Here is a 22,340-nt window from a genome sequence, read left to right as displayed (position 1 = left end):
GCTATATTTTTCATATGAATAACAGAATAACAGAGTTGGAAGGGACCTTGGAGGTCTTCTAGTCCAATCCCCTACTCAGGCAGGAGACCTTATACCATTTCAGACAAATGGTTATCCAATATCTTCTTAAAAACTTCCATGATTGAAGCAACAGTTTCTGGAGGCAAGTTGTTCCACTGATTAATTGTTCTAACTGTGTGGAAATTTCTCCTTAGTTCTAGGTTGCTTCTCTCCTTGATTAGTTTCCATCCATTGCTTCTTGTCCTGCCTTCAGATGGTTTGGAGAATAGGTTGACCCCTCTTCTTTGTGGTAACCTGTTAGATATTGGAGCACTGCTATCATGTCACCCCTAGTCTTTCTTTTCATTAAACTATATATTATATATATTGTTTTGCCATCATAAAAAATTGTACATGTTTGCACGTTGTTAATTATATTACAAAAATCTAAAAAGTGGAGCTTTGAGTGTACATTTGATGGTCATGCACTTGGCCATATTTAGTTGAGAAGTCTAAAATAGGCAAATTCATCTAAAAACACCAATTGGCAATTCATTTCATTTATTCTTATATACTACAAGCTTTATTTGATTTTAGATGCCACAGAAAGTTACCTTAATTCTATTACGAGAATAATATCCTACCGCTATTCTAGTTATTTTATTATTCAGTGATTGCTGCACATTATGTCATGGCTTATATCCCTGGTTTTGTTTTCTAACGGCATATATTTTATATTGTAAATGATTTTGCTAATCTATGTTTTTATTGCTTATATTTAAACATTATTGGCTGCTCTGGTAATTTTTCTTTTGCAAAGTGGTAATGCTTTGAATTAAGTATAATAAATAATAAATAACTGTGAAGGGATAGCTTTGATTCATGAAAATAAGTTTAAAATATATCACATTCACAAGCAGAATATGGGATGGAACTGCCAGAATTTATGCATCTGGACAGATTGAAAGCAAATAGGGATGAATAAGCAGGAATAGGAGAGGCAGAAATATTATCCATTAAGGTTTGGGCTAGCAGAATTAAAGTTCCACCAGCGACTGCCATATAATGACAATGCAGTCTTATAGCTAAGACCTGAAACTTGATTGGATATTCTTGAATTGTGCTTTTCTTTCTCCCTGGGGAGTCCTAAGAAACTTAGTGGGAGGTCATTTTTTTTTTTAAAAAAATTGATTAGTCTTGAAAAGCAAAGCAGAAGCTATGTCCAAAGTCACTCTTGCTTTGCCTTAGTCTTGTGAAAATGAAGAAGAGAGCAAAGCCTGCAGCCCATTTGAGAGAGCTAAACTCTGCCATGACCGGTGGCAAATGGTTCATGCCATTTGACGACTTTTAGCCTAGCAAGTTGAAACATATCTGTAGTTTTGCAGTGGTTTTAAAAGTGTGCACATTTTTAAAAAGTGTTTCTGGCCTTTCAAATAAAAAGGTTTTAGTGAAAACCAAAGGAAAAACAACATGACCACTTTACAAGTAATGCTGATGCAAGGATGAAAATTATATACGTAAATTTATTTATTTTTTTTGGTCAACCCTAGCAAATCATTTGTAGCCTCTGAGTGCAGAATTCTTTCTAGGAGTGCAGAATTCTTTCTAGGATTGCTTAGACATAAAAAATGGAATAATACAGATGGGCCTCACCCATTGACCACTTGTTTAGTGCCATTCACACTTGTGATGTTGTTGAATCATGACCAGTCCTGTTCTGTGTCTCATGGTCACCACTGCAACCTTCTTTGCTGACTTGTGAAAAGCAAAGTCAATAGGGAAGCCATGGGGAAGTCAGAGGTTGAAATCGCCAACCATATGATATGCTCACTTGAAGACAGAATGGGACCTTCAGGCTCCTACCCTTGGCCGTGCCTCCTTCTCCTTAAAGATCCACCTTGATTCGCAGGAAACGGGGAATGCTGGAATTGCTGCTGCCTTATGGCTTGGTCATATGATGCTGCTCATTATCCTCATGTCACGTAGTGACAGCAATTTTGGCCCCAATTACCATAGTTAACCAAGAACTACCTATATATTAATAAAACCAACCTTACAAACAAAATAGATTTTGTTTGTATTCTATTACAAACACAATAGATACACAATAGATACAAACTTAAGGTAAACTGCTCCAAATTCGATTGCAGAAAATACAACTTCAGCAACAGAGTGGTCAATGCCTGGAATGCACTACTTGACTCTGTGGTTTCTTTCCCAAACCCCCAAAACTTTAATCTTAGACTGTCTACTGTTGACCTCACCCCATTCCTAAGAGGTCTGTAAGGGGGTGTGCATAAGCGCACCAACGTGCCTACCGTCCCTGTCCTAATGTCCCCTTTTATTTGTAACCATCCCATGTATTCATAATCAAGTTTATACTTTTATATGTAATCTTATATATGCTTGACAAAATAAATAAAATAAAATAAAATACTATAAACTTTAAGACCAGTGTTGTCTGATGCTTGGGGAACAAAAATAGGCAGGTAACGCATTCAATGTTGTGATGGAAGATGGAAGACCCATTACACATACATATATAAATACATGAACGGGGAAAATAGGAGGCAGGGATATTCTATATGTTTCCTGAGAAAAGTATCCTTTTTCTGCGTCTTACATTCCATATGATTACCTTAAGGAAAATAATCATCTTACAGTATAAATAGAGATGTTTATAAGTCATATATTAAGGCTATTCTGGTACACATTGTTGTTTATATGAACTAAACCGATATGTGCAGTAGGCTGTCATAAAGCAAATAGGAAACCATTGAAATATGTTCAAATTACCTTTGCTCTAAGAAAAAAAACTACTTACATCAGCTTTACCACTTTTCGGTGCCTATTAGTAGTGAACCCTCTTCAGTCATAGATATACAAAATATAAATTAAGAGGAAAGGTTCCAATAGAATATATAATACTTACATGGTTGTATGTAATTTAAATTGAACATAGATGATTCTTCATAAAATCTATTGCTACACACTGAACTTTTCTGATGCAGTTTATTCTACTCCTGAACACTATGTGGTATGAAAATATAACAGATTATGGGCAATTTTTGCATATTCCAGATAAAGTATTCATTGTGCACCAATACACTTGGTATAAATAGGTGTTCTAAATGTGCTCGGCTTAGAAATGGAAGGTCTTTAATAATGCACAACTATCATCTATTATTCCTATAGCTTCACACTGATAGGAGATAAAAGTCTGTATGTTGATGTTGGCCATACACAGAAATCATCATCATCATCATCATCATCATCATCATCATCATCATCATCATCAAATATCGCGACCTGGCCATCGAAACTACACGGCTATGGATGAAACATGTAACCCATTGTCATCGGGACACTTGGTACCATGTCCAAGAATTTTATAAGATACATCAACAAATTTCAGCTTCCTGCAATAACACCAGCAGAACTGCAAAAAAACTGCGCTATTTGGAACAACATACATCTTAAAAAGGTACTTGGTTGATACCTAGGATGCTGGCAGCAATCTGCATCAACCGCATTAGCACCAATCAATGGTATTTGTGATACATTTTTAAATGTTCAGTTGACTGAGTTTCATGTTTAATGAATAAAGTAAATAACAACAACAACAACAATAATAATAATAACCTTTATTGTCACTGCACAACATATGTACAATGAGATTGGTGGAGCTTCCTCAGTGCACCGCGCAACACAATACAACTCACAGTGGAAACAGAAAATTCCTAACCCAATAAATCATATTAACAAACACCCAGACCTATTACACCAGTGTGAACATGTTACACATTGCGCCGGCCCTGCAAATCCATTGTCCTATGTAGTTATGATGTTATTTCACATTCAAGAGTCTGAGAGCCATGGATAAAAACTGTTCTTCAGCCTGTTTGTGCGGCTGGCTATGCTTCTATATCTCCTTCCCAATGGTAGGAGGGTAAAGAAGTGGTGACCAGGGTAAGAGTCATCCCTATTTTCGTTATCAGCCTGAAACAATCCACTGCAGGATGAATGCTTCTTTATTGAAGCACATAGGAAGCCCATAAGCTACCATGCTGATTCAGTACAGGTAAATAGATATTTTATGATCACCTAGTCTAGGGCTCAAAGGTACTGAGTTACTGAACCAGGTTCTCTATCTAAGTGGGGATGGAGGGGGGGGGGAGAGAGAACAAGAACTAGAATCAGGATTTCCCTATTCCCTAATTCCCCACATTAGCCACTACATCACAATTCTTGGTGGGTTTTTTTTAATCCTATTTGACAGCTACGTGTTTCTGTGTGATAAAACCAAGTCTGCTTTAGCTAATTAGAGTCACGGCCAACTTTGTTTTGTATCTGGTGTCTGTATATGCCTCATTTAAAGAAAAAGAGATAACTTTTACACAGGCAATCAGTAAAGCAGAGGCCTCTGAACAAAGATAATTATTGCCCAATTAGTTATCTTATAATTCCATATTTTGTGGTTAATTATTTCTCTTCTGATTGTGCAACATAATTCTTTTCAGCTCCAAATGTTTTGGCATCCTCTTAAATTGGGTACCTGCTGTGTATGAGGAAAGGGTATGTCAAAAGTTGCCCAAACATTTGGAAATGAATCCTAGGCAACATCCTAGCCATGCCATACTCCATTTCTTTTCTTCACAATAACAAACCGGAGAAGTAGATTGGGAGGATAAAAAGAATGACTGGTCTTAAATGAGCTTCTGTGGCTGGAGGTTGTTCTGCCCCAGCTCCGGATTCCCGAGGATATTGACACACACCAAAGGTCCTTATCAAATTTATTAAGTAGCAAGAATAAACCAAAGTCCAGCAAGGTTGGCAACCAGCCCAGAAAGCAAGATACGATAAGACTTTTCCAAAAATGCTCGGATGATAATTAAAAGTTGTTTCTAGCAAGAAACTTACTAACAGTGTGTGACTTAAATAGGCTAAGGGAGTGGCCAATTATCCTCAAGCCTTACTCTCGAGGAGACCTCCTCCTCCTGAGTAGCCACTCCTGCCTTTTGCAGCCCTGAGGAGCCCTTCTCAACTCATTGAGAAGAGGCTCCTCCACTTCGTTCTTTCCACTTGAAGGAGCCTCTGGAGGTTCTGAAGGCCCTGGTTGAGTCTCTGCCTCTGGCACCACATCCTCTTCAGCATCCTCGCTGTCCGATGCGAGCACCGGCTGCGCAAGCTGCTGGCGCGACACCACACCAGCCTCCTCGTCGTCCGGATCAGCCACAATCCGTGCCGGCTGCTGGCGGGCCACAACAGAGGTAGAACTCATGCTGAATATCCCAGTTCCTTGTCCAATCCCTTAACCGACTGACCACTTGGAGTGGATTTGTTATTATAATCATACTGGGATATACTGTATGTTAAGGACCACTGAATCTTCTGAACAGGATAATGCAAACCTTGTCTGCATTATCATGGTGAACTTTGGTCTTTAAAATGTCTAGTTCTAAAAACCCCTTTTAATACCAAGATTGGTAAAATATTCTTGCATGGAGAAAGTGTGCTAGTATGCCAATCTAGACAAGACAATTCAACCATGAAATACCTTTGCAGTAAATCAGTAGCTGATTTATCTTAAATTTAAATGTTACAAGTTTGTTGAATCTTGTTAAAAAAATATTTCCATACATTCTTACCAGCAATAAAGATTCCCAGACCGGGCCAATATAGCTGATGATTTCATAAATTTATGTGGCAGTTTAACAATACAATTTATTACCTTGAAATATGAATTAGCTTTCCAGTGAGAGCACTAAAGCTGTGACTTTGCTAGTAAACTAAATGGGTACCTTTTAAAAGGAACCAAGGACACAGTGTAAGATACTCTGGGTCCTTTTGTATCATATATTAACTTTTATGAGATATAGATATAAGGGAAAAAAAATCTCATTTACAAATGAATCCCAATTTTCTAGTGATAATAATTGAAGGAATGTATATGTATAAAAATCATGCACAGACACTCTTTGGCAAATGAATGTTTAATGCCAGTGAAAACAGCTGAAGCATCCTAGCTTATTGAAATTCTGTTAATAATCTTTGCCCACCTGGTGTTTTCTAGATGTGTTTTTATCTACAAATCCAGAATTTTTATTCCAGCTCTCTGGAAACTCAGGAAGGATAATATGTTATGGAGAGCTAATATAAAACATTAGTTTTTTTTTTAAAAAATAATCAAATTGATCAAATTGATCTTTATGCTGTAAAATTACATTGACCAGTATCCAATGATTGGTTACACATGAAAACCTTTATGGAACTGCTTTATGGTTTATTTAGAATAGAATAACAGAGTTGGAAGGTGCCTTGGAGGTCTTCTAGTCCAACCCCTGCTTAGGCAGGAAACCCTACACCACTTCAGACAAATGGTTATCCAACATCTTCTTAAAAATTTCCAGTGTTGGGGCATTCACAACTTCTGCAGGCAAGTTGTTCCACTGATTAATTGTTCTAACTGTCAGGAAATTTGTCCTTAGTTCTAAGTTGCTTCTCTCCTTGATTAGTTTCCACCCATTGTTTCTTGTCCTGCCCTCAGGTGCTTTGAAGAATAGTTTGACTCCCTCTTCTTTGTGGCAACCCCGGAGATATTGGAACACTGCTATCATGTCTCCCCTAATCCTTCTCTTCATTAAACTAGTTCCTGTAACCATTCTTCATATGTTTTAGCCTCCAGTCCCTTAATCACATTTGTTGCTCTTCTCTGCACTCTTTCTAGAATCTCAACATCTTTTTTACATCGTGGCGACCAAAACTGAATGCATGGGATGAAGTTTACATGGGATGATGTTCGCACTTGGTATCTAGCCTGACTCTGTTACCAAATATTTTGGGGTGGGAAAATTTAGGGTGTCCTTTAGCATATTCAAGGCATAATGGAGATGTTGAACTCATTTTGGTTTTGATTCATGAAGTTCCTTGTAGAGTTTTGCTTCCAATAGGTAATTTGAAAATTCAGAATTTTTCTTCTTTTTCTTTTAAGAAATTCTTTCGTATTTCTCTTGAAAAAAAAAACTTGATGGGGATTGAAGTGAAGGGAGCATTGGAATTAATAATTGATCTGTCCTCCAATAAGAACAAATTTGGAATAGGATATCGAATTCCACTATTTGTTGTGACTCCGACCCCCGAGCCCGTCTTATCGGAGGAAGAAGACTCCAAAGGTGAAGGAGAGGAGTTGGCCAGGCCTCCCTCTCCAGGACCCTCCTCTCTGGCAATGCCTCAGGTGTCTCCTGAGGGAGAAGAGATTGGCCAGGAGCCAGGTATCTCCGAACAGTCACAATCGGACAGTGACGGAGATAAGTCTTGGCTGGATCCATGCCAGTGTCGGAGAGACAAGCGCACACAGCAGAAAAGGAGGTGTGCCAGAGATTAAGCTGAGTCACTGGACCACACCCCACAGGGGATAAAAAGGGGTGTGGTGGCCATTCAAGCTCTGTGACGGACAAAACTAAACAACTAACGAGTCGCATTGTATCTCTGAAACTATGTTATCTGCCTGCCTTGGATTTAATACGGATTGGACTTGACAATTCTTTGACTTTGTGTATTTGTTTTGGTTTATCTGACGGAGGAGGAACACCTCCCTCTGTGAGTAAAGTTCTTGGCAAGCAGCTACTGGGTTGCTGCCAATCCTGTTATCAAAGGAATTTATTGTCTGCAAGTTTTATTTAACACCTGGCTGACTGTTTGTGTGCGTGTGTGAGACGGGGACAGAACACTATTTGGATAGTTGGCAAGTTTGTATGGCTAGGAGAAAATGATGGATGTGTACTTCATTGTCACTTCTACTGTCTAGTTTTCTACTTGAGTGATTCTCCCTGTGTTGATACTCTCTTATGAACAACCCATCATCCTCAATCTCACTTGACCCTCCATCATTTAATGTTTTATGCAACTGTCCACCTTCCTTCTTTTCCATCACTTCCTTCCCCTTTAACAACAGAGATATTCCAATTTCTAATTCTATTCAGTGATATTTTTTTCATTTTACTTGTTACTTAGTTCTTCCCCCCTCCCCCCATTTATCCCTCCCACAAACCATTCACTTTTTTTGGGTCTCTGTGAAATTCCAAGGATAGGCACGTGAGTCTGTCTTTTGACCTTGCCAGCAGAATTCCTCCCATCTTAGCTGTCCATTTTGATATGCATCAAGAGTGATGTCTTAGTTAACATCACCAAATAGATCAAGGATGGAGATAATGGAGGAAAGGTTCTATTTAATTGCACCGACAAGAGATTACTAGGAGCTTTGACAATGCTGCAGCATTTTGAGTTGCTAACCTCAAAACTGTAAGCTATTGATTTTGACAAAGTTTGTTGGGCAGCTTCTCCTCATAGTTTCTGCAGTTCTTTCAGTTTGGGGAGATAAAAATTAAGAAGTTTTTTTTAAAATTGTTGTTTTTGACAATGAAAAATAGCAGCTCCTAATTTTTTTTAAAAAATTATTTATTTGTCAAACATGTATGAGAAAATAAGTATACATATAAACATAACGTATAAACATATAAGTATAAACATGATTATGAATACAGGAAATGTGTACGAATAAATGGGGACACTAGGACAGGGACAGTAGGTATGCTGGTGTGCTTATGCACGCACCCTTACAGACCTCTTAGGAATGGGCTGATGTCCACGGTAGACTGTTTAAAGTTAAAGTTATGGGGGTTTGAGGATGTAACAACAGAGTCAGGTAGTGTATTCCAGGCATTGACCAGTCTGTTGCTGAAGTCATTTTTTCTGCAATCAAGTTTGGAAAGGTTTACTATGCGTTTGTATCAGTGGTGTGTTTCAAAATTTTTTACTACCAGTTCTGTGGGTGTGGCTTGGTGGGTGTGGCATGGCTTGGTGGGCGTGGCTTGGTGGATGTGGCAGGGGAAGGATACTGTAAAATCTCCATTCCCACCCCACTCCAGGGGAAGGTTACTGCAAAATCCCCATTTCCTCCCGATCAGCTGGGACTTGGGAGGCAGAGAATAGAGTGAAGTACTCTTCTTGTGAAATACCTCTGGACTCGTTCAATTGTATTAATGTCTGATATACAGTGTGGATTCCAGGCAGACGAGCTGTATTCAAGAATTGGTCTGGCAAAGGTTTTGTATGTAGAAGAAGCTTCGCAAAATTAGGTTAACAACTCTTAATGCCTTTTTGGCAATGCTGTTACAGTGAGCTCTAGGGCTTAGATCTTTTGAAATGAGTACTCCTAGGTCCTTTCTTGATTCATGTTCCAGAATTATAAACAAGTAAAGTTGCCCTTAAAGGTGCATGTATGTATGTATGTAAATGTATGTGTGTACATTTGTAAACACAAATGTACACACACACACACACACAGAGAGAGAGAGAGAGAGAGAGAGAGAGACAGAGACAGAGACAGAGACAGAGACAGAGAGACAGAGCGCGAGCGAGCAGAGAATCTAACATGAAACAGGTGAGATGGTTCTTACTTCTCTCTAGTTCACACTTATATTTTTGTTGCATGATATTTAGTGCTAGTTGGAGCATGAAAAATCAATCTTACTTTAGCTGAATGGTGTGTCAGTAGGGCAGCATTGTAGCCATAGTTCTTCATCTGTGAAGCTCTTGTTTTGGTGCAGGTGCCAGAACAGTTCTCTGAAAGGATAGAGTACACATAGCGAGAACTGAGTAATCTAAATTTAGGAAGGAGTGCATTATTTTAACATTCATGGGTGTGCTTAGAAACAAAAATTATTATCTGATGCTCTTTTCTAATTTTTTGGTGCCAAGAACCCAGAACATATGCTACAGGAATTCAAAAGCATCAAGGGATGAGCTGCATTATTAAAATCAGCAAATGTTGCAAGAAAAATGAAACGGGAGGCATATTTTTGCATGAAATTTAATCTTGTGACTACATGCAACTTTTATTTTCCAATAGAATTTTCCTTTGTGAAAAATCAGTGGCATTTGACTTGATTGTATAGCCTTATCATTTTGGGTGCTCTAGTTGGAGAGTTGATTATTGATCAACCCTATCTGACTCTTCCTCTCTAATTGATAAGTGCTGAGTGTAAATCCTTCCTTTCCCTTCTATTTTTCACCAAATTATGAAGAGATTTTCTTTGAAGGGTGACTATAAGCCAAGAACAAAATAAATAGTCTCTTTATCAAACATGAAAATTGACATGTATATCTCTAGAATATCTTTCTTCAAAAGCCTCAAACAAACAAAAAAAGCAGAATCCTGTTTCTTATGCAGAGAAAGGGAGAGAGAGAGAGACTGACTTTTGTATATATGCTATTTTACATTTAATACAAAACTCATGCATTTTGCATTTGTTTGCCCTTACCTGAGTTTTCTTTTCTTTTTTATTGCATGGTGGGAATAGTCTGCCTATTCAGTTGCTGAATATGATTTGATTGTACTGGAGTTATAAGCTAAGATAATAATACTGTATTTCTTTGTCAGTTTGGACAATCTCTAGCTTTACATTTACTATCTTTGCTTGCCTCTCTAGTGTTCATTGATATGCTTTGGTATTGATTCCTGATCCTGTCGCTCAGGGGCTAAGCAGGCCATCCACAGAGGACGGACTTATATGTGTATTCTTCATTTCATTTCATGGTTTGTAGCACCAATTATAGATTATTTTAGTACAGTCCATAAAAGAATAACATAAGCTAGGGGAAAACAAGGATGTTTCTGTGCTCCACTAACTTCAATGGAATTTAAGCACCTTTTAATGAGCTTTCTGTTCTTTATCCCAGTTTTTTTTCCCCTGAATGGCAATTTTTTATGAATTTTGTTTTGGGGTCGTTCGCGTATCTGAAACCATACAAAACTAGTTTAATGCACAGAGCACTACTAGATATGGTTCCAATTTGCTTGTGGAGTGAATTGAGTAGCCTAATGATCAATTAATACTGTTAATGTATACATTCTAACATGGTTAATCCTATACAGAATTTCTGTTGCTGTGCCCATACGATTTTATTGCATTTTATTTGGAAAAAAGGACTTTTTTTTTCAAAGTCATCAGATAGCACAACAGAAATTACCATTTCCCTCTGAAGGTTTGCATAGATGACTTCTTTGGGCTTTGGAAGAGACGCCTGATTCATTGCACCTTCCAGCTTCTGGTAAGAGTACGGCCAAGTAAAGGAGCCAAACTACTGCTTGTGGGGACATGGCAAAAAACTGGGGTAATGAATTAGGACATGCAGTAGGGCTGTGTAGATGTCAGATACAAAGCCCCCCCCAAAAAAGCTTCAAGACATCTGAGTGTCAGGTCCCACTTCCTGTTCCCACAGCTCGACCAACCTCTGCTATAGCAGCCCTGAAGATTAATTGATTGATTAATTGATTGATTTGTCAACAAGTACAAGGAAACAAGTAACAGTATAGACATAGACATGGACACATGAAAAAAATTGGCACAAATAAAAGGATATAAATAGGTAAAACATAGCCATAAACACATAGAATGATTATATATAAATGGGGACAGTAGGACAGGGATTGTAGGCAGGGATTGATGCGCTTATGTACACCCCCTTAGGGACCTTTTAAGAAACATTAGAGGTCCACTGTAGACAGTTTAAGGTAAAAGGTATGGGGATTAGTGAGACTAACAACAGGATCAGGACAAGATGTCAGGAAAAAATGGCTCCAGGGCTGACACTGAGTATGTGAAGTAGTACCTGCATGCAGTCCATTAAATCAGTGCATTTCCACTTCAGCATCTTTAAGAAATGTGGACTTGTTGACTGGGGGACTTCTGGCAGCTAAAGTCCATACATCTTGAAGTGGCTGAAACGTTGGCTTAGATCATTCAGTCCAACAGTTATTGGACAATAGCTGAGCTCTTATTGGCTGAAATATCTATATTTACCAATTGGCCTTGGAAGGACATGTCTTGTTTACTGTTGGTTCTCAAGATGTAGTGTAGCCTCCCAGAGTGAAGTGTGTAGAATTACATAGAAATTAAAATGGCGAGAAAAGCGCCTTCACAATTTGCTGTCTTTCAATTCTGGAAAAAACTTGGATAACAGGTTATCTGAAATACCTGCAGAAAATCATTCTGTTAGTCATATAGATTGTAAGACTTAATTATTAATATAGGCAGTCCTCATGTCAGTTGGGACTGGCATTTCAGTTGCTAAGTGGTGCAGTCATAAAGGATAATGTCACATGACTGTGTTGCTTAGCAATGGCAGTTCCAGCACTTCCCAGGTGCTACTGTTAAGTGAATCAGTGTGGGTGGTTAAATGAGGACATCACATGGTTGCCATTTGCAACCTTCAGCTGGCTTCCCCAGTGTCTTTGCTTTTAGGAAGCCAGCAATGGAGATTGCAAATGGTGGCTACGTGAACATAGGACAGTACAATGTTGTAATTGCAAACTGGATGCTTACTATCCAAATTGTGGTCATGTGACTGCAGGGATGGTGTGACAGCTGAAATTTTGAGGACTAGTCACAAGTTAAGTGCCATTATAAATTAAAATGGTGACTGAATGAGTGGTCATTAAGTGTGGATCACCTGTAAGACAAAGATACAGTCTGTTGAGATTCACATTTCAGGATGGTCAGAATCACTCATTGGTTTCAATATGTACAACTAAGTTGAATAGTTCAGAAGCAATTACAAAAACAAGGTGAAATAATAATAGGTTTCCCTGATTGGGGTCATTTACTGGGGTTTATTTATATGTTGTTGCTGAAGTACAATTTAGAATGTGAACAGGTCAAAGACTATGTGATTAATGGATGCAGAATTAAATTGAACAATTGAGGTAACATATTTTTTTCAAATTTATGGTTAATACTACACTTAGAGAAAATTGGTTCAAGATGTTCCATGGATGGTAAATTATCCCAGTATTAATTTTGAAAATAGACCACTTACTTTCTAAAAACAGTTGAAAAAGCAATTATACATTTTAATAATTTTTTCACCTTTGGTGGCAAGTTATTAAAGTTCAACAATAATAGAAAATAATATACAGTATAAACAAAATACATTTTAAAAGTGAATTCTCCTTTTCAGGCTGCCATTTTTAAATTAAATATTGCTAAATTAAATATTTATAATACAGTGCTGGCTTTGTACATAGCAACAGCTGCTAGGATTCTTCTACTTCTCATTGGAAATTAAAACCATCCCTTCTGTGGAAGAAAGGCAAATTAAATTATGGAAGCATGCACTGATGTCAAAACTAACTTCATACCCGAAAAACAAATCTGATATAGAATTTAATTCAATGTGGAATCCATTTTGGATTCCAACCTAAAAAGGTTCATGTCACATCCAAAGTGAAGTGAATAAAGAGGATGGCTTTGAAGGTCCGATGGAAATGATAGAGTAAATGAAACTCTACCCCCATCCTCATGAAGATGAACGAGGGAACTTGGGAAGTACATTCAGAGTTGCAAGATTCTGTTAAAATAGCTTTAGGTTGACACAGTGTCTCTTTCTTAGTTTAGTCTACCTTATATGACTGACACAAAGGTTGAATTTTGGCTAAGATAAAACTATAATTTTAAAGAAATATTTATTAAACCTCCTCAATGTTTAGATTGAGCCAAGATTACTACAACTCATTCATCCCAATGTATAAATTCTAATTTGAGTTACGTTGTCATAGATACTAATTATTGTATAGAAGATAATTTTAATATCCATTCACTTTAACGTAAGCTTTCAGTATAAGGTAATTTAATGTGCAGATTTAAATCACTGTTATTTTGAAATGTAAGAGCAAATTTTATGATGCTTGCAAATCTTTTTTCTACTTTTTGATTTTTTCTCCTTTATTCTTCTCTTGTCTCCCCCCACCTCCGTATGTTGAAAATAATATGAATAAGTCACTTTATTAAGTGACTTGATGCACTTTGCCATAAATTTGGAAAAAGGGAGCAGGTAATCTTGAATATGAACTATGAACTTACTCCATGTCACTTTTCCTTTTGTAATCTATTTTTCCAGAGTGTTGTGCTTCTAGGCAGGTTAACTCTTAGTCTTTATGGTAAGGTGAAGAATGGTACAGGTAATCTTTGAGTTACAACCATTCATTTAGTAATTATTCAAAGTTATAAGCTCCTAAAAAAATATTTATGATTATTGCAGCATTCTCCAAAGCAATGGTGAAATCCAAATCTTTTTACTACCAGTTTGGTGGGCATGGTGGTGTGGCTTGGTGGGCGTGGCAGGGGAAGGATACTGCAAAATCTCCATTCCCACCCCACTCCTGGGAGATGGATATTGCAAAATCTCCCACCCCACTCTGGGGCCAGCCAGAGGTGGCATTTGCCAGTTCTCCTAACTACTCAAAATTTCCGCTACCGGTTCTTCGAACTACTCAAAATTTCCACTACCGGTTCTCCAGAACCTGTCAGAACCTGCTGGATTTCACCCCTGCTCCAGGGGCAACTGAACTTTCTTTGTTTTGCTTGGAGACTATTTGTTTCTCATCCAAGAAGTTTCCTTAGTTCAGAACTGAAGAATGATTGGAAAAGCATCTTGGAAATGCAACTTTGGGGCAACCATCACTTGGATGACTGAGAATCTCTGTAGACAAAACCATGATTTTGAATGCTGGGTGAAGCCTGTCAGTCTTAGTTATGCTTTAATGTAGTCTTTTTCAACCCGGATGCAAAAAAAAAAAAAAAAAAAATGGCCAGTGTTGAGAATTCTGGAATGGATGGATATTGGGAAACCGCCTTCTTTCCCACTGCAGTCAAATGTATGGCCATGAATTTAAGCCCACTAATTTCAGTAGAAATGAAGCTTGATATATTCTGGAATGATTGGCTTAAATTCAGTTAAGCCTCTGATGGCTTTTTTTTCCCCAATCAGAAATCCTCTTCCCTATACCTATATTTACACCACTTCTATAATGCCCTCATTATCTGTTTCTAAAGATTGGAGGCTCTCCAGTATAAAGGTTTGTGGATCTGCCTAAATCCATATCAATGTCATCGAATTTCATCATTGCATTTCATGAAACATTTCCCAATTTTGAAAAAAATGATATGACGTCTGTAACTACTTGCTATATATATATTTTACTTTCCTCAATATACACTTTTAAAAGGCAACTATTTCTTCTGTAACTGGATGTGTTTCTCTGTGTTTTAAAAACTCAGTTGCTCCATGCACATTTGTATATAATTATATAGGCAATTATATAACATTTTCTCTTTTATATTTTAAGAAGAAAATGATTTCATTTATTGCTGTTAGTTGGTACCTTGGCTAAACATTTTGATAGATTATGCCTTTGAAGTCCATGTTGAATTTCTTTTATATTTCTTTTATATTCTTTTATATCCATTGCAGACTATGGAGGTTTGGGTGGTAACTTAGGGAGAAAATTTCCTTGCCTGAACAAAAGCCCACAGTGTCGGGTTTCTTGCATTGAAATTATTTTTTTTTTATTGTGTCTGCCTCTTGACAAATCTGTCTATATTTGAAACTGAACCAGCAGAACTTACTGTAATTTCAGGTGTAATTATATAAGCACTTACAAATTCTTTAGGGATTGCATTTTCTCAGAATTGTTTCAGAATATGTGTGTGAAGGGAAGGCTAAGAGGATGGGTGGGTGGGTGGGTGGGACAGCAGCTATATTTTAGTTTCTAGCCCCTATCTAAAATGCCCACTGTTGTAAGTGGATCTGTCTAAAGTGCAGTATAAAAAACTATGAATCCACTTTGACACATACCGTAGAAGGAACGAGATTTTTCTGCTTCAGCTCTGTGCTGGGACTAATAACATGTACAACAAATAGCTGATGAAGTGATATCTTTGAGGCTGCTTACAATCTTTCAGGAAGCTGATCAAAACTGCTTTGGGGTATGTATTTGTGTGTGTGTGTGTGTGTGTGTGTGTGTTTGTGTCTATGACATGAGGACAAGGATCAGGTTTGTTTCTGGAAAGACATTTTTTTTTAAAAAAAAAAACACAGCTTGAGATAATGCTGGTATATCTTTGCAGAGTCAGTTAAACAAGGAGAAATCCATCTGTAAACCTAAGTTGCCTTTAATTTCCTTTAGTATATATATATCTCCAAATTACAGAGAATTCATTCCTAAGCTGGAAAGATGCCAGAAGTTTTTCATTTAGCCATTGTAGGCTGCACCCCCCCTCTCTCTCTCCCCCCCTCTCCCCCCCTCCCGCCTGCTTCACTTTGAGGCTTTCTGATGCCTATAGAGTGAGCTCAACTCAAAGGTTTTGCAGTCTCACACTTGCCTGGTATTCTGTAACAGTCAGATCACGCTCTGTATCATACCAAAGAATACTGTGGCAATATCTGATTTCTACCTTCTCTTTTTTCCTCTGCAGGTGCTCTAGCAACTTCACAATGCATCTGGTAATGTATACCTTTTATTAAGTAAAGCATTCAAGGCTTGTTTTCTTTGATCTTTGTGAAGCTTTATTTTCTAAGTGAATTGAATAAGAAGATGATGCTTATTGAAATATTGATATGTGTGTGTTTGTGTGTGTGTGTGTTATCTATAGATATCTGTGTATGTGTAGTCACAATTATGTTTATAATCTTAAGGCTGAGTGTACATAAAGTCTCTGTGAAAACGGTTCCTATTCCAGTGAAATTTCCTTCCTGCACATTGCTTGGGCAGATATAGATTAGGGAACAAGCAATTTATACTGAGTTAAGTTTTGAAAAGCAAATCAAAATTAAAGCTGTTGTTCACACCCATTTGTGTCAGCTCCGTAATGAGATACTTCTCTGACAGCAGTAGAAGTAAAGCAGGACGGAATAAATATCTAGGGGCTATGAACTCTGAAATGGCAAAGATTTTGCTGCTAAGGCATAATTTCTGTAGATTTTAGAATTTTTCTTTTACATTTTTTCTGGAAACGCTAGTGAAGGGGAAAATATGACTGTACGTACTTCCGAGAAATCTCACAGGTTTCTCAGCTTCTTTATTCAGAAAGCACTATGGTCATCTTAAAAATGAGATTGTGAATCGTAATTGGATCCTGAAGTCAGAGTTGAGTTGTTTTGTCTATGTTTTTTTGTTTGTTTTTGTTTTTCAAGGGCCATGTGGCCACACATTTGTGCTAAAAAGCCATGTAATATTGTTAATGTGTGATCCGTCTAATTGTACCGGCGGTGGGACTTTGAGCTTAATTATAAAGCAGTTTTGGAGGCATTCAATTTAAATTGCTTTTGAGAAGAATGTCACTAGCCTTACTCGTGCAAAAGCAATTGATAATTCGGCTATAAATTAGCTTAGAAGAGAAAAAGGCATCAATGCACTAAAACTATACAAATATTACTCTGAATTACAGATTCCCAATGGTATTTCTTGATAGACAGGTGTAATATAAAATCTTTATTTATTTACATTCCTTTCCTTAAACTGGCCTTGGAGTAAACTTCACTCAGAAGTATGGGTAGAAACCTGAATAAACTTTCATAGGATGGCGCTGTTGGATTGCATAAGAACCTATAAATATATAATAGTTTAAAATAAAATCCTTATCTTTAAATTTTTATTGCATTCCTATCTAACAGAAATTTTTTAAAAATTGCCATTTTTAATGAGTCCCCATCAGTATAACATGGAACAAAAATATAATACTAGTATTTATAAGTTCATACAGATTTCTTCTGAATGTCATTACTTAATTGAGTAACTTAATAAAATGAGCAGTTTTAGAAGGAAGGAGAAATGCTGTATTTTATAGTTTGTTATTAAGTCCAGATGTGCTTCACAAGTGGATAGGTTGATTCTCTTGTAAACAGTATTCTTATTTCATTATGTTATTCCTTTGAACCCTTTTCTTTTGGGATATATTACAGTCTTATCCACAATGTTCTGCCATATTGACGTATCAAGTTGTGACACAAATTAAGTGACATCATGATTTTGCACCTCTTTGTAACAGTTCCTAATTTACTGCATACAGATCCCGAAGCACCATCAGATAAGCAGTGATACTTGAAAAAGGAGCCACAAGGTGATAGAGCACAGGTAGTGCAGACAAAACTGGAGATAAACTGAGTGAATGCATAATTTTCTGTTTGTGGAAAAAGGTGAAACGTGAATCTCGGAGAAATTTCATAAGTTTCTAATTCATGTTTTACTGCAAAAATGAATTTGTGGAAATTAAAATTTGGAATTAATACAAATTATATTGTGAAAATCCTACACTTTGCTAATAAATCATGCAACACAATTTGAAAATTCTATGCATCCAAAGCAACATAAGGTGTTATAAGTGTGAATTTACAGTTAGAAGTGTGAAGAATGTTGTGCATTTAAAAAAAAAAGGCTAATAATTTCCCATATGTTACAATATCTCTGAGTTGTACTTTCTAATTTTCCCATAAACAAATTTATTCTTCTTTATGGGGTTCGGTTTGACAGAATCTTCATGGTGTTACCTGATTTTCACATAATGCTTAGCATAATTTGTTTTTCTTTTCTATTTTTGGCTTCTACAAAACTATGTTTAACAAATCATGGTTAAAAATTCTACTTAGCATGAACTGTGATGAAAGCTCATGGTTGATACTGTTTAATGTAAAAATGATACCCTTATATCAGGTTGTAGTTTTGCATTTGTTCAAAATATTTGCTAATATTTAGAGAATCTTTTGTTGAAATTATTTATTTTATTCAAGGGTGTTTTTTGTTTGTTCTTGCAATGCATCTTGGCTTGAGATTATGTACTGGATATTTGGGCATTCAGAACTCATCTAAGGTTTAAGGTTCTATAATAAATTTATTAGATAGTTTATTACAGACTATTTTGTTAATTCATACAAATGTACATGTTGATTTTTGATGATTACATTATCCAAAGAAGGTTAGATTTAAATTTCTTCCCATTGTCTAGCCAGAGCTTTCAAATACATTTGATAATGGCTGCCCATATATTAGAAATGTCATTGTATACAAACTGCCAACTTTGGAACTTAATTACAGATTGAATGCATAATTTATTTGAAAGTAACCTCAGTGGCATAAAATACTATAATTGTGCCCTGTTTGTTTACAACTTAATTTAGTTTAAGATTCCAAAGCTTCTATTATTGTGTGCTTTTGGTTTTCATGTTACATCTAAATAACAATTGTGGCAAGCCTATTAATGGTGATTTTCATATAGTTTTTTTTAATGGTAATTTACATTTTTGAACAAAATGTACAGATTAGGCAATCTAATCTTACTTTCAATATTTTGAAAATTCTACAAGGCCTGGAGTCAGAGCATAAAAATGAATTCACATCCATGTCTATGGAGATTTTCAGTCATCCAGGTCATGGCTGTCCAATTTCAAAAGACAATTGGACTTCTTTTTTTTGTTTTTCTTTGAAGACATTTCGCTTCTCACTCAAGAAGTGAGTGAGCTCCCCCAAGGGGGAGAGCTTTCTCTGTGGGTGCACCCACCCTTTGGAACCAACTTCCCTTGGAGCTCCGGATGGCCCCTGACCTTCGCTTGTTCCGCCGCGATTTGAAGACCTGGTTGTTTCGTAGCCTGGACTGATGGGGGGTGGGTTCTGGAATAGTGCAAATGGGTGTGGAACTTCCTTTTAGCAGTTCCAAGAAGGGGAAGTGCAATCCAAGATATTCTGCTTTGCAATGCATAAAAGGGATGCAGCTATGAAAATTATCTAAGTTTAATTTTTCCTGGGCTGGTAAATTTTCTGAAATCAGGTATTATTTGAGTTGTACTATTGGCACAGATTGTTTTCAGACATTCTATGTAATCAGAGAGCAAATACTGTGGAATACTTTCCAGTCTAGCTGTCAGATGTGATGGGGGAAGGTTTGAGAACATTGGGCTAATGATTCACATAGGCCAATGAGGGCAAGCTGAAGGCAGATTGTAAAAAGATGCTCAAGGCAGAGAGTTTTATATGACGAGCCAGAAGCAAGGTTACAACATTTCAGATTGCAATAAATTGACAAATAGATCCATAATGGAACAGGAAGGAATTGGAAGAAATGGTGACATAATTTGGAACCACGGAATAGTTTCACCTATTGCTTTACACTACACAGCAAACTTGCTGGTTGTTGGCTCTTAAAATGTATACATTGGAATGACATTTCATGAAGTAACTTTTAAGGCTGAATGCACTAAACAAGTTCTGATATACTATGTACCAAAACAAACTATACCTGAGGCATTACCTATACAGTCCAAGGAAGATGAGAATTTCTGTCAATAAATCGTAGGGGGGTTGCAAATTTGTAGTAGAGTGTTACAAACACCAGGAATCTCTCAGTGACTTCTAATTTATGTGGGACTGAGATTGAGAATGAGTACTGAGAATTGTATAATATGTTTTGAAAAGAGCTTGTGGGTACACGAGGCATTTAAAAAGCACTCTGGAAAGCAATATGTTTTTTTCCCCCCAGTTTGCAGAGGTTTCCATGAATAACTGCCGAATTAACAGAGAAACAGAGAAGTGAACAGATGTGTTATGTTTAGCAGTTCTGAATAAAGTTGAGAAATGCCTACTTCATTCATATAAAATCAGGCACCCTTGTGCTTAAAGCGATTAAATTTCCAGTATGTAAGAAAACCTTTTCTTGCCTTCATTCATCCTGTTTCTCTTACATGCAACCAGCTGACCCACACAAGTTGTTGCTTCCTATAAGCTATTAAAATTAAGTGGATGTCATCTTTTGGGTGTTGCATATTTAACCTATGTTCTGCATTGGATATCTATGCAGTGCATCTATCTGTCTAATGGAACCCCATTGAGAGCAGAACATTTCTTCTCCAATAAATGAAGATTTTCACTTTAAATTTTATTATTTAAGCAAATAATTTTAAGTGACTTTTGTGTAAAAAAAAAGTGTTTGTCTGCTGAGTATATTATTTTATCTGGTAGCTCTAACTAGATCTTTGGTGTGAATCTTATTTGGCCCAAAACTGAAGTCACTGACAGTCTTCTAATCTCTAAAAAATAGCATTTCCAAAATCATATTTCCACTATCTCTTATCAAGCTTTTTAAATTTCCATCTTTGAATCAATCTTGATTCCTGGTGATTGCCTGGACAAGTCCCTGCAGTTTTGTTGGCAATATTTTCAGAAATGGTTTGTTGTTATTCGCTACCATCTCCCAGATTCTAGCCTGGTGTCCTTAACCGCTATATCAAAGTGGCTCTATCTCTAAATAATGAGATAATAAATAAATTAAACTGATGCAGCAATTTCTTGACTTTTCACAAACCTGAAATATAGGCAATCCTTAAGTCTTCTGATAAACTTTTCTATTTAACATAGCTCAGCAGGCTGTAATACAATTGTGGTTACCTACTACCTCTCGGTGTGTTTATAAGGAGTGGTCTAGAGAAATTCAATAAGTGTTTCCAATTGAGTGGAAATTCTAGAGACCAATGCTTTAGATCCATGTAATAGAAAATGTATTTAGACATAAATAATATATTAGTATTACCCTAGCTATATTTCTATTAGTACACACTTCCATAAGATAAGCATAACATATAATAAGGTATACCTATCTTTTATTTCCATATAACAAAGTGGACAAAAACACATTTCCAATGACAGTCATTTGTGGTTTTTTAACAAAATATGTATGTCTTGAAGCAGGCTACGCATTACACACTATTTTTTTAATCTGTATTTCTCCATGCATTAGCAATAGCAAAAACACTTACTTATATACCGCTTTACAGTGCTTTACAGCCCTCTCTAAGTGGTTTACAGAGTCAACATATTGCCCCTAGCAATTTGGGGCCTCATTTTACACACCTCGGAAGGATGGAAAGCTGAGTCAAACTTGAGCCAGTGAGATTTGAACTGCCAAATTGCAGTCAGCAGAAGTAGACTGCAGTACTGCATTCTAACCACTGCACCATCATGGCTCATTACCTTTCTTTAGTAAACATTCTCTCATTAATATAATACATAAATTGATCTACTTGCTTTCATTTGCACCATTTATGTACAACTTGTTTATTTATGTATAAATTGTTTACTCCTCCATAAAAGACAGCTCTTCATTACATTAACTTTCAGAGTCATATTTCTTGTTGCTTTATACAATTCATCCAACATTTACTGCAAAACATTCAGCTTCTTAGTCAATATAAGGGCATCTTCTACGGACTAAAGCATGCTCAGATCTCCAACCACCATACCTCACTCAGATCTCCAACCACCATACCTCTAACATCACTACAGACATTTTTATACATTTATTTATAAATACCTTAAACTAGGGGTCCCCAACCACCGGTCCGTGGATCGGCATCGGTCCGCAGCACGCCAGAAACTGGGCCGTGGAAACAAGCGAAGCCCCATCCATGGGATGCAGGTAGCATCCTGCATCCCGCCTCCTCTGGTCTGTGGAAAA

The 22,340-nt window shown here is 36.9% G+C and overlaps 1 protein-coding gene and 1 long non-coding RNA gene across 4 annotated transcripts in view; one reads left to right on the top strand and one right to left on the bottom strand.

Moving 5' to 3' along the window:
- LOC117678804 (uncharacterized) overlaps positions 1-12,127 on the bottom strand; it is a 37,678-nt gene extending 25,551 nt beyond the window's left edge. For both annotated transcript variants that reach the window (XR_004595128.3, XR_004595129.3), the window contains exons 1-2: positions 11,674-12,127; positions 9,533-9,624 (exon numbers count right to left, since the gene is read on the bottom strand). This is a non-coding gene — a long non-coding RNA (uncharacterized LOC117678804). The remainder of the gene's footprint in view (positions 1-9,532; positions 9,625-11,673) is intronic.
- A 4,086-nt stretch (positions 12,128-16,213) lies between these two features.
- LOC117678238 (schwannomin-interacting protein 1) overlaps positions 16,214-22,340 on the top strand; it is a 413,447-nt gene continuing 407,320 nt past the window's right edge. For both annotated transcript variants that reach the window (XM_034439112.3, XM_034439111.3), the window contains exon 1: positions 16,214-16,344. In XM_034439112.3, the coding sequence (XP_034295003.2) occupies positions 16,336-16,344 (9 nt within the window). In that variant the 5' untranslated portion in view covers positions 16,214-16,335. The remainder of the gene's footprint in view (positions 16,345-22,340) is intronic.

This window comes from Pantherophis guttatus, chromosome 6 (genome assembly GCF_059756535.1).
Source record: "Pantherophis guttatus breed Tessera chromosome 6, ASM5975653v1, whole genome shotgun sequence".
NCBI lineage: Eukaryota > Metazoa > Chordata > Lepidosauria > Squamata > Colubridae > Pantherophis > Pantherophis guttatus.
This window is presented reverse-complemented; position numbering and strand designations above follow the sequence as displayed.